The sequence below is a fragment of the Cataglyphis hispanica genome, chromosome 24 (assembly GCF_021464435.1).
Source record: "Cataglyphis hispanica isolate Lineage 1 chromosome 24, ULB_Chis1_1.0, whole genome shotgun sequence".
Classification (NCBI taxonomy): domain Eukaryota; kingdom Metazoa; phylum Arthropoda; class Insecta; order Hymenoptera; family Formicidae; genus Cataglyphis; species Cataglyphis hispanica.
The window spans coordinates 717,787-738,061 of NC_065977.1; the positions used below are offsets into that span (position 1 = coordinate 717,787).

The window sequence follows — 20,275 nt, forward strand, 5'->3', positions numbered from 1 at the left end:
ATAAAACTGAAGCACAAAATATCCTAGCGCTTTTCTTGTCAAATTAAACATTACATTATGTTAACTAATCATTTGGCAATATCATACTGATGTCGACTCATTAACGAGATGTAATTTATCTCATAGGCATATTTCATTTTTCTTTCTTTGATTCAATGTTTATCTTTGAATATTATGAATTAGAAATGTGTAAATATGATATTTATCTTAATTAAAATCATATAATATACTTTGCGCTTATGTATAGACGTTATTGTTATATTCACTGACGTTATTTGAGCATAGTTATGTGGAATCCCAATTCTGACATTCTTAAAATATTTAGCCCTTACATAATTTATATTGAAACTAGGAACAAAGAAATATTTTTGTGCATATCCTTGTGCCGAAGTATATTACAATCTAATATAATATAGATAACGGAAAGAAAATTTAACACACAAAATGACTCAGCGTTTATGTAGAGTGAGTCTAGAAGCAATGTATTTTCATTCTCCACTTAGCGTATGCCTCGAACGCACGAATCCATTGTTTGAAATTAGTGTTTCGTATCATTATAATCATGCTGCCTAAAGACTATGTGAATGCATGTTATGTGTACATTTGCACACACGTATATACACGGCGAATTGTCTAGCTGACGCAAGTTGTTTCTTTGTCAGTGCAATTTTTTGACACAAAAATAGATGTCATTTATCATAATGACGATTACGTGGTAATACTTTATGATCAGAATTTGAAGTCGCGAATTATAAATAAATTTTAAAAATAGAAAGAGTACAAAGATATCATATACATAAATAACAGAAAAACCAAAGAGAAAGTTATAATATAAAAGAAGATTTTTGTCTAAGGAAAAAACTATATATATCAATCATTAATTTTTTAAATTATAATGCTTTTTATTTTTGTTTATATTATTTTTCTGTTCCATATGATGTGGTTTCAATAATTGACAATGTTATACGCTTCATATAGTAAATATTAGTATTTATATAGTGAAAATGTACCGTAACATATAGTAAATAAAACTATAAAAATATGTCACTCGTAATTATATATATATATATATATATATATATATATATATATATATATATATATATATATATATTCCATTCGCCATATAAGTCCATTCCATATAATTGCAGTTGTAATCATCGCAATGATTGTCATTTTGTCATCAGTATCTATATTTACTATATGACGCGGCACATTTTTTTAAATGATAAATGTCTTACGATATTAAGTCATAATGACATGGTATATACATGCAATGTTTCTCAAAAAGATTAAAGATAAAAAGATATCATTTTAGCTGGACTAATTTTCGATACAATATGCGAAAGAGAAAAAGACAGAAAACTATTGATTATCGCAAAGAAATATAAAGATTATTTTCGCGCATTCTCATCGAAATCTAAAAAAATAAAATTATATCAGTATCAATATCAGATTAAAATTAAACATTCAAATATAATTCAATGACACGGCATATATATAATAAATATCCGAGAAATCAGCTACCATATTCATATCAGCTGATATTGACATTGAAAGGCTGACATGTTATAAATATTGTGTTACTATCTCATTGATATAGTGGACTTCCAATTTTATTGTAATAATATGTTAACTTAACTTTGCGCAATTAAATTGCGTTCGATTTCGCAATCGATAAACTTCTCAAGCGAAACTGTGACAACCATATACACATATATGTATATATAAGAGTATACTGTAATGTCAGTGATACTATATGGACTGTGTGGTGCGTGATCTGCATATGTTGCACGTGTTACATGCGTGTGTGTAATTCACGCTTAAAACAGGGACTTATATTTTCTCACGTATTCTTTCTTACATATGCATTCAATAAGATATGTGATCATCTCTCTCGGATTCTCCAAGGTCTTCATTCACGCATTCGGTGTTATATAAATGCACTTTTTCACGATAGTCAGGTACCGTAATATAATATATATAAATAGAATCATACAGTCTGACAGATAACATATAACGTGTGAGTTTTTTTACGGATATCTCTATGTGAAAACTATGCGTAAATAAGAAATAAAGAGAGAAAGATTTTATGAAATTGAGAATATATATTATGTATGTATATATATATATATATATATTATGTGTACATCGAACCGCTTGATATAGTCAAGTCTATTGTAAACAAAAGCTCACACTGTGAATAAATAATTCTCAGAACTGTACTGGAGCCATTGAGTAAGGTTTTTTTTGACGGATAAATAAAATAACAATACCGAGCAAACAAATAAAACAAAATTCATACAGGAATGAAACAAAACACACAAAAGTACTTGAAAAATCTAGAATTAATTTTTCGTTCAATATATATATGTATAGTCATGTTTATTACAAAAACGATAAACTTTTTATTTGTAATTGCTTACAATACAAAGACCTTGTACGGACATTTTCGTCGAAAGGCATTTTTCGAGAAAGAGGAATTATCCAAAACTGTCAGAATAAATAATATGCAAGCGTGCACGTAAGTATGATTTATAAAATACAAGCGCGATATTCCCGCCCGAATCCGAATCCGCAGTCGCGATTCGTCGAACTCGATCCCCCCCTCATAGTCGGCTGTGCCATCTCGTTTCTCGATATTCATTGGTCGAATATCGGATACTTTCACTCGATACTCGGTATAATATGCTCGAACACAACCAGCCAGATTATTACATACGACAAACAACGACGGACCGTTTTCGTCCGGCTATTTCACGCTTCCTCGAAATCTCGCAGTCTCGCAGACGCCTTTGGATGCCTTTGAGGCAACATCCGACTCGAATGTCTCGTTCGCAACGCTCGTAGTGGATTCTCTGGAATCCCCTACCCTCCCTCCTTCATCCAGCCTGCGCGTGTTCGTAGGTGCTTTACTCGCATTTTATTGTGTGCCACAGCGTAGTGTGAATCGAGGAGTGTGGTGAACGAGCTCGCTCGGGGTGGTCCGAGAGTGATCCTTTCTCGTAGGCGAAGAGGTCGAATCTTACTCTGGTTGGCACGGTGTTCGCGAATAGCACATTACATGAGAGAGCTTACCGGCTCATTAAATGTGTCAGGATGGAAAATCAAACGATGGACGAGTTCTGTGGCACGAAGTTTTGGGTGAGTAAATTAATAAGGTCATTTTTTTCCCCTTTCAACGCCTTCTTTCATCCCCTTTTGCATTTTTTTTTTTTTTTTGTCCACATTTCGGTTTCTCGTCGCGTTTCTTGCATATTTCCTTTTGTCGCGATTATTGGCGGTCGCGTATGACTTGAGGAAACGCTTCTCCGCAAATATATCTTTGTATAAAGTTCGCCGAGCCACAGTTAACATTAGGATTGATCAATCGAGTCTGATCCTCCGTGTTTGCGTACGACGCGCTCTTGTCCTTAAAAGCCGCGATGTACGAATCATTCGATTTCCAACATCATTTCGCTTTTCCCCGTTGTTGTCCTTTGACATTAACGAACACATCTTTCGTTGTGATTAATAATAGAAAATCAATGTAAAATATAAGAAAATGTCATTTTTATGGTTGTGCGATGTTAGCTTCTCAAAAAAAAAAATGCAGCGAGCGCCCGCGCGCGCGCGAAGTAGAATGTAATCTAGACGCCGCGTGAGCAAATATTGTGTGCTCGTTATTTTATCAATTGATACCTATATATCTGCACTTTATTGTCTTGTCATATGCCTAATCGTAAGATCAAAGACAAATATAATGTGAAGCGTAAGCAAGGATGCTTATGCGGCAAACAACTTTGTATTTATCGGGTTGGCACAGAATTCGCAAAAAAAATAAAAATAACTCGACAAATACTGGAATAATACTACATTCCATTAATAAGAATAATTAACAACAAAATTCTCGAATTTTAAATATTTGATTTAAATATTTCACAACTGCATAATTTCTTTTATAGTCAAAAGAATACGAAAATATTATATATATATACTTATAGCGGAGAAATTAATATTGTTTGCGAACATTGATATTGAAAAAAATTATGGAATAGTACAGATATACAAGGAGAATAGAAAAAAAAACCATAAAAATGTCGAAATAATTCGACGAATTGATTCGTTGATTTGGTAGCCGCAAACTGTTGTATAATAGTTTAATTTCCTGAACGTATCGAATAGACTGATTATATCACCGAACCTTCTCTTTTTTTTATTTTGCAGCAGTTTAGTATCGGTACGAATTAAATATCGAAATGCTTAATTATTATATAAAGAAATAAATAGAGAATTTTATCAATACGCCTCTCAGATTTTCCTATGGAGATAATAAGATGTTTTCTTTTATTATGTATTTTTTATCTCGTATCCTAGTATCATTATCGAAATATTAGCCATTAATAAGAATTCATTGAATATGAAATTGCTATTTTTTTTAAATACTATATCAACAATGTTGATATGAAATGTTGATTGAACAAAGAGATTAATTTTGGTCGAAAATTTTTGATTATTCTAGGATGCTAATCTAACATGGTACACAAACGATCCAGATCTAACAGAATGCTTCCAAAAAACGATATTAATATGGGTACCATGTGTATTTTTATGGGTATTTTCGGTGATGGAAGCATATTACCTTATAAATAGTAAAAGGAGAAATGTTCCATACACATGGTTATTTATTTCTAAGCAAGTACTTACAGTAGTATTAATTATACTTTCCATAGTTGAGATACTACTGGCGATAAATGCAAATGGTCATCGTAAGGTCTATAACGTAGAATATTATACACCATTTATAAAAATTATTACCTTTGTAAGTACACAATAACATTTTATATTATTTAATAATTTTTTCTAGATTTTTTTTTTTTTTTTATATTTTAATATTTTTATTATTTTTTCCAAGATGAAAATTTTTATTACTGAATTTCACAATGCGCGAGAAAAATAACCAGATTTATTTATTATATAAATTGTCCATATAATATTTAATTTAATTTGTTAATTACATTTTAGATATTAGCATCTACTTTAATGATATATAATAGAAAACGTGGAATGCGGACATCAGGTCTTTTATTCCTATTTTGGTTTTTCCTTGCATTATGTGGATGTGTGCAATACAGAGATTCTATAAATGAATTAATTGAAGGGGTATGTCAAGTCTTTATGATATCAAAGCATATTGAGCTTTTTTTTTCTTAAATTCCACTTTTATCAATATAAATCCACTTTTACAATCCTATATTGTTATCAGTTTCTTATAATATTTTACAAGAAAGACACTTATATGTGTATGTATATATATATATATAATTTTCAAAAATAATGTGATCTGTATAGTATAATAATTTGTTTTTAGGAACAGCCATCATATCTGTCAGTATGCTACATGATCTATTATCCAATAGTTGTGATATTATTTGTACTTAATTTTTTGGTTGATGCAGAGCCTAAATTCTCCGAATATCCTACGGTAATCTAAGTTAAATTAAGTGCACTGACATATAATATCAAATTCAATTTATATGAAACATATAAACATAAAATCTTAGAATTAATTGTAAAACTTGGAAGTTTCGTAAATAATCTTGAAAACATGTATATTCACTCACAGGTCGAAACGCCATGTCCAGAGCAAAGCTCTTCTTTTCCATCAAGAATTCTTTTTGCATGGTTTGATTCCTTAGCGTGGAAAGGTTTCCGAAAACCGCTGGAAACATCCGATCTATGGTCCATGAATCCAGAAGACATGGCCTCGGAAATAGTGCCGAAATTTGATAAATATTGGAATAAAAACTTGACAAAAACAGAAGAGTAAGTTTACTTGATGAATCTTTCTATATAAATTGTACCTGCATAATTATGATTAGCTAATGTGTTTTATTATTATTATTATTATTATTATTATTATTATTATTATTATAAAATTTATTGTAAAAAATATTATATTAATATCATATTAATATTGAATACAAAGCATACAGATTGAAAAGAAAATACACTTAGAAATGTTAAATTTCTGATGCATAGAGATTTCTTTAAACATATTCGAAATTTATATACATATATTAATGAAATAATAAATAACGAAATGAAATAATTTTATATATAAATATAAATAAATAAATATAAATATTATATATATATATATATATGTATGTATGTATGTATGTATGTATGTATGTACGTATATATATTCACAGTTATATACATTTTTATTTTTTTCTTATACACATCAGAATATATTACTATATTATGTTATTAGCTAATATGTAATAAACTCATATTGTTCATATATATCATATATTGAAATCTATTATAAATATAGGAAAAATATAATCTTGATCGAAAGTTTTTTAACAATATTTTCATACATTTTTTGTGCTAACAAGGCTGGTTTGGACTTACTTTAGGTAGGATGTGTCATATAACGTCTTTCAATTTGTTTTCATTGATACCAACAATCTAAATTATAAACATATATAATGGACGTTCTTTATACACATATAGAGTAGAAAGTGCAAAAGCATCATTCCGAAAAGCATCTGGACAAGTGGACTTTAATGGCACTCGAAAAAAGAAAGTTGCTTCTATCCTACCACCTATCTGTAAAGCTTTTGGTGCGACATTCATGTTTGGCGCTTTCCTGAAACTGATTCAAGATGTTATGACTTTTATTAGCCCTCAAATATTAAAGTAAGTATATTCATGGTGTGTCACAAATTTTGATTTATATTACCAATTTATATACCAATTTAGATTTTATTTTATTCTATCTCGATTTATTAAGCAAATTATTAAGCAAAACATATATACATAAAATAATATCTTTTATGAAAATGTCTTGTTTTTAGCTTTATATAATATGTATATTTATAATGCTTCTTGTTTTTTTTTAGGCTTTTAATTGCCTTTATCGAGGGAGAAGAGGAAATGTGGAAAGGATACTTTTATTCCGTATTACTTTTACTTACAGCAATACTTCAGACGTTAATACTATCTCAATATTTTCATCGAATGTTTTTAGTTGGATTGCGCATACGTACCGCATTAATTGCGGCAATTTATCGTAAAGCATTGAGAATGTCGAACGCGGCCAGGAAAGAATCCACGCTCGGTGAAATAGTAAATTTAATGTCTGTAGATGCTCAAAGATTTATGGATTTAACCGCGTACATCAACATGATATGGTCGGCTCCTTTACAAATAGCCTTAGCTTTGTACTTTTTATGGGAGATATTGGGACCGGCGGTACTCGCCGGTCTAGCAGTTATGATCATTCTTATTCCTGTGAATGGCTTAATTGCAAACAAAGTGAAAACATTACAAATCAGACAGATGAAAAACAAGGACGAGAGAGTAAAGTTAATGAACGAAGTACTTAATGGTATTAAAGTGTTAAAACTGTACGCGTGGGAACCTTCATTCGAGCAGCAGATACTTAAAATCAGAAACAAGGAAATCCAAGTATTAAAAGAAGCGGCATATTTGAATGCCGGTACGAGCTTTATATGGTCGTGTGCGCCATTTTTGGTATGTTTCGAATTATAAATATATATTGAAGATCTCGAAAATACTCTTTTTTCCCTCTTTTTTTTACGAAATTTAAAACTCGGTTTTTAAATTTTTAATAAAAACTTTATATTCTGAGGTTTTCGATTACTTATGTAGATAAAGATATTTTATTATATATATATTTTTTTTTCTTTTATTTTACACATATTATCTTACTCTTTTATAAATTTGTAGGTATCGCTGGTATCTTTTACAACTTATGTACTTATAGACGAAAATAATGTCCTTAACAGTACAACTGCCTTTGTTTCACTCAGTTTGTTTAACATCTTAAGATTTCCACTTTCTATGCTGCCCATGATGATTGGTAATATAGTTCAAGTAAGTTTAAATAGTTTAATCTATTTTTTATCTCTACAATCACAGATATATATTCAGTGTTTTATTCTTAATTAATAATATTATTTATATGGCATTGTGTTTAGGCTTATGTCTCCGTAAAACGCATCAATAAATTTATGAACATGGAAGAGTTGGATCCTAATAATGTACAGCATGATCCATCGGAAGGTAAAAATAAGATTTTCTCTACTAAAGATAATTCTTTACATGGATGTATATACATTTATAGTAACACGCATTGTATCACATGATTTAGCACATGCATTAGTAATTGAGAATGGTAGCTTCAGTTGGGACACTGAACAGATTGAGAAACCAACACTACAGAATATCAATTTCCATGTAGAACAAGGTCAATTAGTAGCAATAGTTGGTACAGTGGGATCAGGCAAAAGTTCCCTTCTATCTGCTCTGCTTGGCGAAATGGTAAAATTAAGTGGAAAAGTAAACACAAAAGTGAGTATATTGTTCTGTTAAATTATAAACATAAAGTACAGTAGAAACAAAAAATGCGTATATTTTTCTTATTTTATAAAAATTATAGTAAAATTTAAAAAATATTTACATTTGCATGAATAGTTAATTTTTTCTTTTTCTTTAAATATGAATTAAAAATGTAACTGTGTAAATGTATATTTTATCTTATGCTATTATTTCTTTAAAATGATGCAGAAAAATATAAATAAGATTATACTAATTTAAATGCGGATAAAATTGAGGAATTGCGCTTTTGTGCATCTTTCTAATTAAATAAATAAAATGTAGATTAGAATCTGGAGATTCATTCAGAATACTTTTCGCTTGCAGGGATCGATTGCATATGTTTCTCAGCAACCGTGGATACAAAATGCCACATTGCAGGACAACGTTCTGTTCGGAAAGGCTTTGAATAAATCGGTATATAATCGCGTAGTCGAAGGATGCGCATTAAGTCCGGATCTCAAGATGTTACCTGCAGGAGATCAAACGGAGATCGGGGAAAAAGGCATAAATCTATCTGGCGGTCAAAAACAAAGAGTAGCCTTAGCCAGAGCTGTATATAACGATTCGGAAAATTATTTCTTAGACGATCCTTTGAGCGCAGTGGATTCGCATGTAGGAAAACACATTTTTGAGAATGTGATAGGTCCGAATGGTTTGCTGAAGAAAAAAACAAGAGTACTTGTTACACATAGCATTACATATTTGCCGGAGGTCGATAATATTATTGTTCTTAAGGACGGTGAGATAACAGAAAGCGGAACGTACAAACAATTGTTGGAAAAAAAGGGCGCCTTTGCCGAGTTTTTAGTGCACCACTTACAAGAAGGTATCTATTAATAATTATTTAATTTGTTGCACATAGTTTTATTATACCTATTATAAAATTTATTATTATATTTTTCTTTCATGGATCTAAGTTGGAAATCGTAAGTCCGCGAAAAAGTAATTACAATTCCTGTTCCTATTTTGTATACGCTTGCATAAGAAATATCGCTGTCATATTCGCTTTTAGTATTAGACTGTTGTTATAAAATATTTTATTAAATCAAAAATTTTGTGTCTTGAATATTGCTTGCTAATAAACAATAACAAGTATTATTCATTTAGAATTAATAAGTAGTTATCAGTATAAAATTAGTTATAATTTTATGCAAACAGAAAAAAAATTTTGATAAAATGTAATTTTTTAATGCATGTTGAGTGCACTTTATTAAAAATTAAAAGATTTTTTAATATACAAATAATTTCCTCAATGTTTATATTGAAATTTTGTTTAAATGAAAGTTATTAAACTGAAACCGTTTTAAAATTTTTATTTTGAATATTTGTAGACGAGATTCTAGTTCTAATTTAATCCAAATATTTATTTAAATTTTCTTTGACTTCTAATTTTGTATTTAAAAAAATAAAAAAATGCATTGCAATTTTCTCCCATTATGATATTAATACATTTTATGTGTGAATGAGTTTTTTCAACATTCTAAGATCAATATGACGAATTTGAAACAGTGCACGTTGATGAAGGTTCTGAACCAGATTTACGTGAAATCAAACAGCAGCTTGAATCAACAATGGGCGCAGACGAATTGCAGCAAAAGTTAACTCGAGTACGATCCAGAATATCCGAAAGTTTAAGTGAGTCTGGTTCTATGACTGATAGAATTGATAGAAAATCGCTCAATGGTTCTCTAACAAGGTACAATCTTAAATATATATTTTGTTAATAATTAATAACGGGAATTTAAATATGTTTGATTAAATAATGTTATGCATGAATAGGCAATATTCAACAGAAAGTCAACAATCGGCAAATTATGTGCATAGCAATAGCACAAAGGAAAAAGAAGCACCAAAATCTAATATTATTGGAGAGAAACTGATAGAAATTGAAAAAGCGGAAACTGGAAGCGTATGTATTATGAATTTTTAGAAAAAATATATATATGAAACACAATTTACATTTTTCACGAAGAAAAAGAGTTATTTTCTCTTTTATACTTATATATATTTTTTATATTTTTTTCGCAAGGTAAAATGGAAAGTGTATTCTCACTACTTGAAATCTATTGGATGGTTCTTGTCGATATCAACGATCGTGATGAACGCGGTCTTTCAATCGTTTAGCATCGGTTCAAGTGTTTGGCTCAGCGTTTGGTCAAACGACGTTCGTATGATCGTAAATGACACCGTCGACACGACAAAACGGGACATGTACCTCGGAGTATATGGTGTACTTGGTTTTGGACAAGGTATGTTTTTTTTTTCTCTCTCTCTCTCTTTCCATCTCTCTTTCTATGTATAATACATTGATTTTTGTAACATCTTGTCCATTTGGCAAATAAATCCGATTAATTATTTAAAATTTTGCATTTACGCGGGTGCAATCTGTTTAATGCAATCAAAGTTTTCAATCGTTTTATTAATCAAACAAAACAAAGAAATTTTCAGCTCTTTCGTTTTGATTGATGAAACACTTTGAAACTTTTGTAACGTCAAATAGAACGCACTCTATAAAGAACATTTTCGGTATTCAGGTAAGCGTATCCCTGTCGCTGCTATTTTGTATAAATATACTTGTATAAATATTCCTTTTTTATCGCAGACGGCAATTACTTCGTTTGATATAGGCAATGACACTTAATTTTGCTCGTCATAGTATATAGTGATTTGAAAGGCATGTTCCCTCACAGATTACACATTATTGGGGTAATTATTTTTAACTTTTTTTTTGTATATATTTAGAACTCCATTAAACTGAATTTTTATTATAAAAATTTGATTATAATTTAATTATTAACAAGTTGTAATGCGTGATTTTTCTGTTCCGCGTTATTTCCGCGTATTTTACGCGTTATATGTTAATTTTAAAAATTATTTAGCTAATTTCTTAAGAAATCTAAATGAGTGCGGTTTGCTGTGTCTACACTGCTCTAATATATTATTATTGCATGGAAAATCTTTTTGTTTGAAATGCTTTTTATGCAGATGCAATTTACATCTTTCATTAATTTATTTTTTTGGAAAAAGTTATTTTTATAATCTAAAATTTTTACATTGAAAAAAGTTTATATCTAATGATTATATGAACAGAGTGGTGCAGAAAAATTATTGTTTAATGCACACTTATATAGAATAGTACAATCAATGAATGTGATATATTTATATATGCTTTTCTTTTATGATTTTGTATAGTCTTAAAGTGTTATATAAAATTAAAAGATTTTCCTGTGCTTTTTATTGATTTCATTTGCTAAACATCAGTTTGGGTAAACCATAAATTATTATGTTCTATCGCTTATATTTAGAGTTTATTTCGAAAATGAAAGAAGTGCAAATGATTTAATAATAATACTATTATAATAATATTATTATACATGTCTAATGCAAGCATGAAGTAGAGAAAGAGAAGAAAGCTTTCTAGCATTTAATGTATTTTAAAATAATGAAAACGGGAAATCAGTCTACATGGATTAATTAATTATTTTATATAAGTGCAAATTTTTAATCAAAATTATTATGGAACAAATTGTAAATCAAGGACAAAAAATTCTTATTTAATTAAACACAGATCAAAGTTTGCACTGATTTCCTGATTAGATAGCGTGTAAATTAGGGTGGATGACTGTATTAAACAGAGTATAACGTGTGTTAATTTAGAAGAGCACAAGCTTTAATCTGACAAAGACAGACTTGAGACATATTTCATTTACCGGTTGTCTGCTTTTTCTCATTGTTTTCATTTTTAATTCAAATGATATTCTTATCAATTCGATGTATAGCATTTGGATTTTTATTTTATACAAGAACATCTGTACATCTGTACATTCTTAACATTAAATTATGCGCTCGGATTATTTAATGTACATATCATATTACTAAAAATCAATATACTTAATAATAACTAATTTGAAGTTGAGTATGTATATTTTTCATTAATTCATGTAATTTATTCAGTTATATATTCTCTTATGATATATTCACGTCTCATATTTTATATTTACATAGATGATTATATGTCATAAATGAACTTTATCCTGAGCAAAATAGAAATTTTTTAGACAGATTGAGAAATATGCAAAATATAATATCTGAAATATGCAGTAATTTTTTCTCATTCGAAACCAGACGATCTAGCCAGATTTGTTTTTCATGTTTTGTCATTAGTCATTTGTCATAGTATGTTAATAGCGTTAATAATTAATAATGTCATATTATTGTAATTGTTTTTCTGCCACATTAATAGAATAATATTTCGATCACCTTAATATAATTACATTAATGCTATATTAATATAACTATATATTTCTGTTTAAAAACCAAATATAACAATTAACACGTCATTTTTGCCTTACATAAACGCAGCTTTTATGCAACATAATATTAGGCATTAACGAATTAATTGCTAACGGGACAAAAGGTGTAAAAATAATTTTTTTGTTATAGGATCAGCGAATCGATAGTAAAAAGATTTTTCTCGATAAAATATGAATACGATGAAATGCTACATTTTTATCAATTTTACATTAAATTTCAGCCACTTTTGTAGTGCTATCGCAGACAGCGTTGGTTATCGGATGTCTGCGGAGCAGTAAACTTCTGCATTCAGAATTATTGTTCGGCATACTGCGATCATCTCTAGGATTCTTTGACACTACACCGTCTGGCAGAATATTAAACCGTTTTGGGAAGGACATTGACATAATAGACAACGTTTTACCTCCAACTATTAGGGCTTGGTTGTTTTGTCTAGCATCGGTATGCGAGAATTTAGTGTTAATCTTTGTGTGTGTACATCTCACACGTAATTCAGTATATAGCATAGGCAGAATCACACTGGTCCACCAATCGATACAAATATGATTAATTAGTATCGACGAATTAAAAATCAGCTTTTATAAGCGATCTTCTCTATTCTTTATTATAGTTTTCATTAGCGATCGATAGATTATTAAAAGTGCATTATTGACGAATTAATAAATCAACATAATTGCATGCTTAGCGGCACTGTATGTTTTTTCACAGTACAATCTTGTACCATATCATTTCTACAATTTCTTTTCTTTTCTCATTATTACATATTTTTTTATACTTATATATTATTTTTCTTTAATTACACCTCAATTCATGTGTGACTACAGTGAGGAACTTGCATATGGAGTTAGACAAGTGATGAGCAACTATGAAAATGAACATTGCCGATTATATAAAGCCATAATATCTCTCATTCGTTCGAAAATGGCATTTGATAATGTATTAATCGCGAAAACACAGAAATGTCTGATATATAATTTGTCGTTTTATCCGATAAATCAAAGTTCATCACCGTGATCGTTATAGGCGTGACGGTATTCGCAATGGCGCTATTCCTGGCTAAAGGGACGGTAATCGCTTCTAGTCGTCTCTTCCAGAGTACACTGCAACACGTTCTTCACAACCCAATGTCGTTTTTTGACAGAACTCCGACTGGTCGAATCCTTAGTCGGCTTGGTAAAGACATTGATGTCGTTGACAATGTTCTACCGATTATTCTACGTTCTTGGATCACTTGCCTCTTTTCGGTATGATATTTTCATATAACTATACGCACACTATTACACACATAAGTAATGATTTTGTGACAGTTATAAATTAATATTATGTCTCTCGTACTGTCAAAAGAACATTTCTTATAGTTTCATATGCCCCTTTATTTTAATTTAATTCTGCATATTGTTAAATTTATTTTGAAAGTATTAATAGTTTTTGTACACACGAAGTGTTTCTTTTATTATTTATTATACTGACTAAGAATTTACGTTTCATTCCGATAATTTGTGTTATTCCATATTATTTGATATTTTAATTTAAAATAAATATGATAAGTCAGAATCATGAAATTAATTTAAAATAAAAATTCTGCTTTTTTTTCTCGGATAAAATTATATCACAAGTGTAATTGTTCTAAATATTTAAGAGACACACTTGGAGATACACTTTAAAAAATGCGGATTCATAATAGTAATGTATACTTATCGAACTTGGATCTGATCTTTTTCTATTAAAAATTTGAGAAATTGAAATGATAAGACCATAGTAATATGTCATTAGCTTGTCGGCTAGGTATACATGGGCACGGGTATGCTATTTTAAATATATATATATATATATATATATATATATATATATATATATATAAAAGTTGTCAATCAATAGCATAGTGGATCATCACATGCATGATAACATGAAAGACATAAAAAGTATCTTTAAAATGCTGCTTACTTGGCTGCAATTCATATCGAACAATATTTGAGCGGCTTACCCTGCCCCGGCATTTGTGCATTTAGCCGATTAGATAATATATTCTATAACAATTGCTTACTTCTTCAACCTGATTTTCTTTTGCAAATTTGTCGTAAAATATACGTTTCCACTAATGTTTATTCTAGTCTTTTCAAGTATACAAAAATGAAAAGCTTTTATGAGAAAAACGTCACTGTATTTACATAATCGATTAACAAGTAATTAATTTTTATCAATAATGCTTAGTGAGATTTGTAAAAAAAATTTAAAGATACATCTATACGTAAATACATATATAAATCTATATATAAATAGAAAAATACGTGCAAATTCGTACTTAGAGGACTTTTCGTGAATAGACCTTAACTATTCTATTTTTTAATATTTTCTAAAGATATGACGTGATTTATTATTCAACGAAATAGGAATGTGTTTCTATCGGATTTTATACCACAGGAATGTGTTTCTGCCGGGTTTTATACCACATTGCCTTTTCATAATGTCGCAAAATTCATTGATCGAATGTTAATTAACAGTGTGTGTAAATTGTTTTCATCACTTCAAGGATATGTAATGGTTTTCAGGACGCCAGGATATCCTGTTATTCATCTTCTTCTTAGACTGTCAATGTTGATAATGCTTATTTTTGTTCGTTATTATTGTACATGTGTTTGAGTCTGATGATTCAGAGATATTATTGTTACATAATTTTTCATATTGCTCAAGATAGAAATTTTCTTTAAAAATCATCAATCTCGCATTGCTTTACAAAAGCTCACACAATTGGTTTATATGTTGAATTTATAGTACATTCATCTTGAGTTCTTTCAGATATACTATTGAAAGATTATGTTGTTATTTTTTAAATTTTATTTATTTCATCTTTCTCACATGTAAATAATTTGTAATTATTATTATATATAATTATAGTGCAACCACAGCATAGTGATCAACGAATGGACACAATTATACCAGTAAAATTCGTGTACAGAAAAGATCTTGCCTGTGCTTGATAATGCTTACTCTATATTTGCTTGTATAACATCCTTGTAATTGCGGTTCTGCCTTCTGGGAATATGTAATTTTTTTTATTTATATTTCTTGTTGCTATATGTTTAGTATGTCACAGCAAACTTCACACCTTCGCATAACATGAGACAAAAGCAATAGTTTAAGTTCATGATATTGCAAATGCATTTGAATATCGAGCAATATTATGAATAATACGAAAAAAAATAAATTTCTTATTTTTTACAGCTGTAATTTTAAATATAACAATCTTGAAAAAAAAAACGTTTAAATCAATAAAAAAGATGTAATATGCAAAAAACCGCACGCGCAAAAGGAAAAGTTATTTTTATTATACATATAATATATCATTTAGCACATATACCTGCTTATGAAATTTTGATTGATTAATGTTCATTCAATCGATTTGTGTGTTTCACAAATCGTATAAAAAAATATGCGGTTACAATGAAAGTCATCCATGTCTGATGTTGTAGCGATGGCGAGTTTTTTCTGCGATTTGGCACCGCAGCTGGGCTGTTGGTTGGCTGCTCGTCAGATGCACATAGTGATGCTGCGTGCTGTGATGCGTGCTCCATTGACCTTCTTTGATACGACTCCTATTGGTCGTATTATCTCCAGGTTTTCTAAAGACGTGGACGTACTGGATACATCTCTTCCTGCACAAATTTCTGATACCATCTATTGCTTGTTCGAGGTAATCTTTTCGTAACGTGCAGAGAATAGCCTGTTTGTGGGATTCTTATCATTGCTTTCCCATTTATCTTCTCAACTTCATCGATTTCCATATCATTCATCTTTATTTTTCATCATGTATGTAGAGAACATCTTATAGGTTGCAAATATAATTTGTATATTTGTTAAGAGATGCCTGTGAATAATGATGGTGTTAGTATACTGTACACCGGATATTTATGTGAACATTTTCACTAGCTTTAAAAACTGGTAAGAAATTTTGTGCGAATAAATATATTCAAAATATACATGGAGTAAATGTGCTGTAGAATTTAAGTATAATTGTGTCCATTCTCATAGAATGATTGCAGTCAATGGATTACTATGTATACTAGTAGAAGACTTTTAACAGAATATCGATTACGAATAAAAAAGAAAAACACATGTTTGATGCTAATGCTTAAATTTGTATTTGTCTAATGCGTAGCAATATAATCATATTCGTGATACATGTTGGTGGGCCTATAAAACGACTTTGTCAATTTATCTTTTTTTTTATAAACAACTGCTGTTTATAAGAAACATGTGCTTCTGCCACAAGTTTTGCATGTGATTATCATCCTTTTATTTACATTTTTTTCTTATAGAGATGATTTGCTCGATTATATTTTCCGATTCTATTATTCCATTTACACATACCTTATATATTTTTCTTCTATCTTTAATTTATATTGCATTATACAGAAATGTCACATCTTACATTATACATTTTATGAAAAATAATCAAGTAAGACGATGTACTTTTTCAGTGTTGTTAATGTATTACAGGTCATAGCTACTCTCGTTGTCATAAGCTACAGTACACCTATATTTATCATGGTGATAGTGCCAATAGGCGCGATTTATTATTTCATTCAACGTTTTTACGTTGCGACATCGCGCCAATTAAAACGATTAGAATCTGTGTCAAGATCTCCTATATATTCGCATTTTAGTGAGTCAGTGACTGGTATGTTTTTAAAGTTTTATATATACATATGTATACTCCATAATATATTGTTCGTCCTTGTGTGTTTCCAATATTATGAAATAATCTATTTATTTATTTAATTTTTAGGTGCACAAATAATTAGAGCATATGGCGTGCAAGAACAATTTATCCACGAATCTGAAAATAGAGTAGACTTCAATCAAGTGTGTTATTATCCTAGTATTATTGCAAATAGGTATGTATGTATATCGATATAAAATGATATGAATTTTTCTCTATATATAATTATGTATAACTATACATGTAAATAAAATGGATATGTTGTAGATGGTTGGCCGTGAGATTAGAGATGGTTGGAAATTTAATTATATTCTTTGCAGCATTGTTTGCTGTTTTGGGTAGAGATACTATGAGTTCGGGACTTGTAGGTCTATCAGTTAGCTACGCCTTACAAGTAAGATATTAAAATCAGTAATATATAAATTTCTCAGAAGTTGACACTGCTTAGCTTCATTTTTTTTGTAAATTTCTTAATTTTAATATTACAAGGTATTTTAATCATGCGCTCTTGTTTAAAATTAAGAAACTTACAAAAAATTGAGTTGATTAGTTTGATTACTTGAGAGACTTTTCTATAGTGATTTTTTGTTTATATATATATTACATGCAATGTGATATTAAATAAGACCAAATTAAAATATTTAAACTTAAAAAGTTGCTATAAACAAAAGTAGATATGTGTTGAATATTTTGTGAAGAAAGATTGCAATTCATGTTCTATGCTGTTACTGTATGCCTGTTACTGTAGATTACCCAGACTTTAAATTGGCTAGTACGTATGACATCCGATGTTGAGACCAATATCGTCGCGGTAGAGAGAATAAAAGAATATGGAGACACGGTACAAGAAGCACCGTGGAAAAATACGGAGTATACGCCTCCGAAAGAATGGCCTACGAATGGTCGTGTCGATTTCAAGGATTTTAAGGTTCGCTACAGGGAGGGATTGGATCTCGTGCTGAACGGTTTGACGTTCAGCGTATTTGGCGGTGAGAAGATCGGTATCGTGGGCAGAACCGGCGCCGGAAAGTCATCTATGACTCTGGCACTCTTCAGAATTATCGAGGCGGCTCATGGGAAAATCTTGATAGATGGTATTGATATCTCTAAAATGGGTCTTCACGATCTGCGCTCAAGATTGACCATTATCCCGCAAGATCCCGTATTGTTTTCGGGAACACTGAGAATGAATCTAGATCCTTTTGATTGTTATACCGACGAGGAGATCTGGAGAGCATTGGAACACGCTCATCTAAAATCATTCATAAACAGTATGTTATAGTTTTGCAAGTAATTTTTCATTAGAATATTTTCGACAAATCGTAATTTTAAAAGTTATAATCTATTTAATATTTTATTTTAGACTTGCCAAATGCTCTTTTGCACGAGGTCACTGAAGGCGGAGAGAATTTAAGTGTAGGACAACGACAATTAATCTGCCTAGCGAGAGCGTTACTTAGAAAAACGAAAGTTCTCATATTAGATGAGGCAACAGCCGCAGTCGATTTAGAAACAGATGATTTAATTCAGACTACTATTCGTCAAGAATTTAAGAATTGTACAGTTCTTACAATAGCTCATAGACTCAACACTATTCTAGATTCAGACAGGTATGTGCTGCAGTATATTATTTCAACATTATTTTTCATAACGGGTCTTTTTGGTTATTTTTTTTATTACATTAAAATTATTACATTAAAAATGTAATATTACATTAAAGTCATAATAGTTATTATTTATATTGTTGGCTTTTATTAACATATTAACATTTTTATTACAAATAATAAAAATGTTTCAGGGTGATTGTGTTGGATAAAGGTTTGATTGTCGAATATGATTCTCCAGAAGTGCTCCTTCGCAATTCATCTAGTTCTTTCTACAGCATGGCTAAAGATGCAGGTTTAGCCGCTTGAAATATATCATAATGATTTTGTTTAGCAGCTATACATTATCCACGAGCCAACGTCAAAGGAAGCAACAGAAAACTATAGAACAAACAATGCATAGCTTTAGTATAAAGATTAATTTGTAAAATAGTAAAATATTTCTATGCAAAGAAGAGAAAAAAGCGAGCGTTTGGCATAATTGAGGATGCAATATCGTTAATTCTTCTCGTTGTTGTTGCCAGATCTTTTTCTGTGATGAAGAATTACTCTTCCCGATTGTACCGTCGATTATTGAACTCCTTATATTCTAGAATAAGTTTTGTAGTCTTTCATCACAAAACAAGCAACACACTTAATTTGTAAACTAGCTATTGATTATTTCGAAATCTAAACCGGGCAGTGGTCGGGTGAACTCCCGCGTGATAAATATGTTGGTGACATTTTGGTAAATAGAGTAAATTATTTTTTACCATCTTCTCTTCCTATACTATATTTTTCCTTCAAAGATATATCTTTGAAATTTAAAATAAAAATAATATATTACAAATATTTTTATGAAAATAGTAGATTTTCAGATTCTCTTTATTTATAAAACAATAATATACTTTTAATTAATGATTAATATTGTATAAAAATATTTATATATTGAACAAATTGTACTTAGAAAGTACAGAATAATTGTACAGAAAGTAGTTTTAAATAATTTTAAATGCAAACAATATTAATTTGTTAAAGTAATATTTATATGCAAGAGATCAAAGTTTGCTAAAGAATTTTTTAATATTGAAAATATTTGAAAAAAGTAGAGATTTTACATCTGACAACTTCCGGATTAAATTGTATACTCTCATTTTAATAATTTCAATTAGAGTCAACAAACAGTATAATTATCAACACATAAATATGAGTGATCAATAATCTATAATGAATGTTCACTCAAAAAATAAAAAAACAAATTGATTAA

At 29.7% G+C, this 20,275-nt stretch overlaps 1 protein-coding gene across 3 annotated transcripts; it reads left to right on the forward strand.

Annotated features, from left to right (window-relative positions):
• Positions 1–2,469: 2,469 nt before the first annotated feature.
• On the forward strand, positions 2,470–19,761 carry LOC126858157 (multidrug resistance-associated protein 1). 3 transcript variants are annotated; one of them, XM_050608244.1, is made up of 21 exons: positions 2,470–3,144; positions 4,502–4,801; positions 5,005–5,142; positions 5,351–5,464; positions 5,606–5,805; positions 6,502–6,687; positions 6,891–7,524; positions 7,741–7,887; positions 7,992–8,076; positions 8,165–8,364; positions 8,716–9,217; positions 9,901–10,087; positions 10,171–10,300; positions 10,421–10,640; positions 12,926–13,146; positions 17,203–17,383; positions 17,492–17,600; positions 17,693–17,819; positions 18,174–18,696; positions 18,789–19,035; positions 19,224–19,761. In XM_050608244.1, the coding sequence occupies exons 1-21, from the start codon at positions 3,100–3,102 to the stop codon at positions 19,336–19,338; spliced, it is 4,611 nt and encodes a 1,536-aa protein (XP_050464201.1). In that variant the 5' UTR covers positions 2,470–3,099; the 3' UTR covers positions 19,339–19,761. The 3 variants fall into 3 exon arrangements, with proteins under 3 accessions (XP_050464201.1, XP_050464200.1, XP_050464199.1); XM_050608243.1 differs by lacking the exon at positions 12,926–13,146 and adding an exon at positions 16,176–16,396 and having other exon boundaries at positions 2,472–3,144; XM_050608242.1 differs by lacking the exon at positions 12,926–13,146 and adding an exon at positions 13,729–13,949 and having other exon boundaries at positions 2,486–3,144.
• Positions 19,762–20,275: the final 514 nt, after the last annotated feature.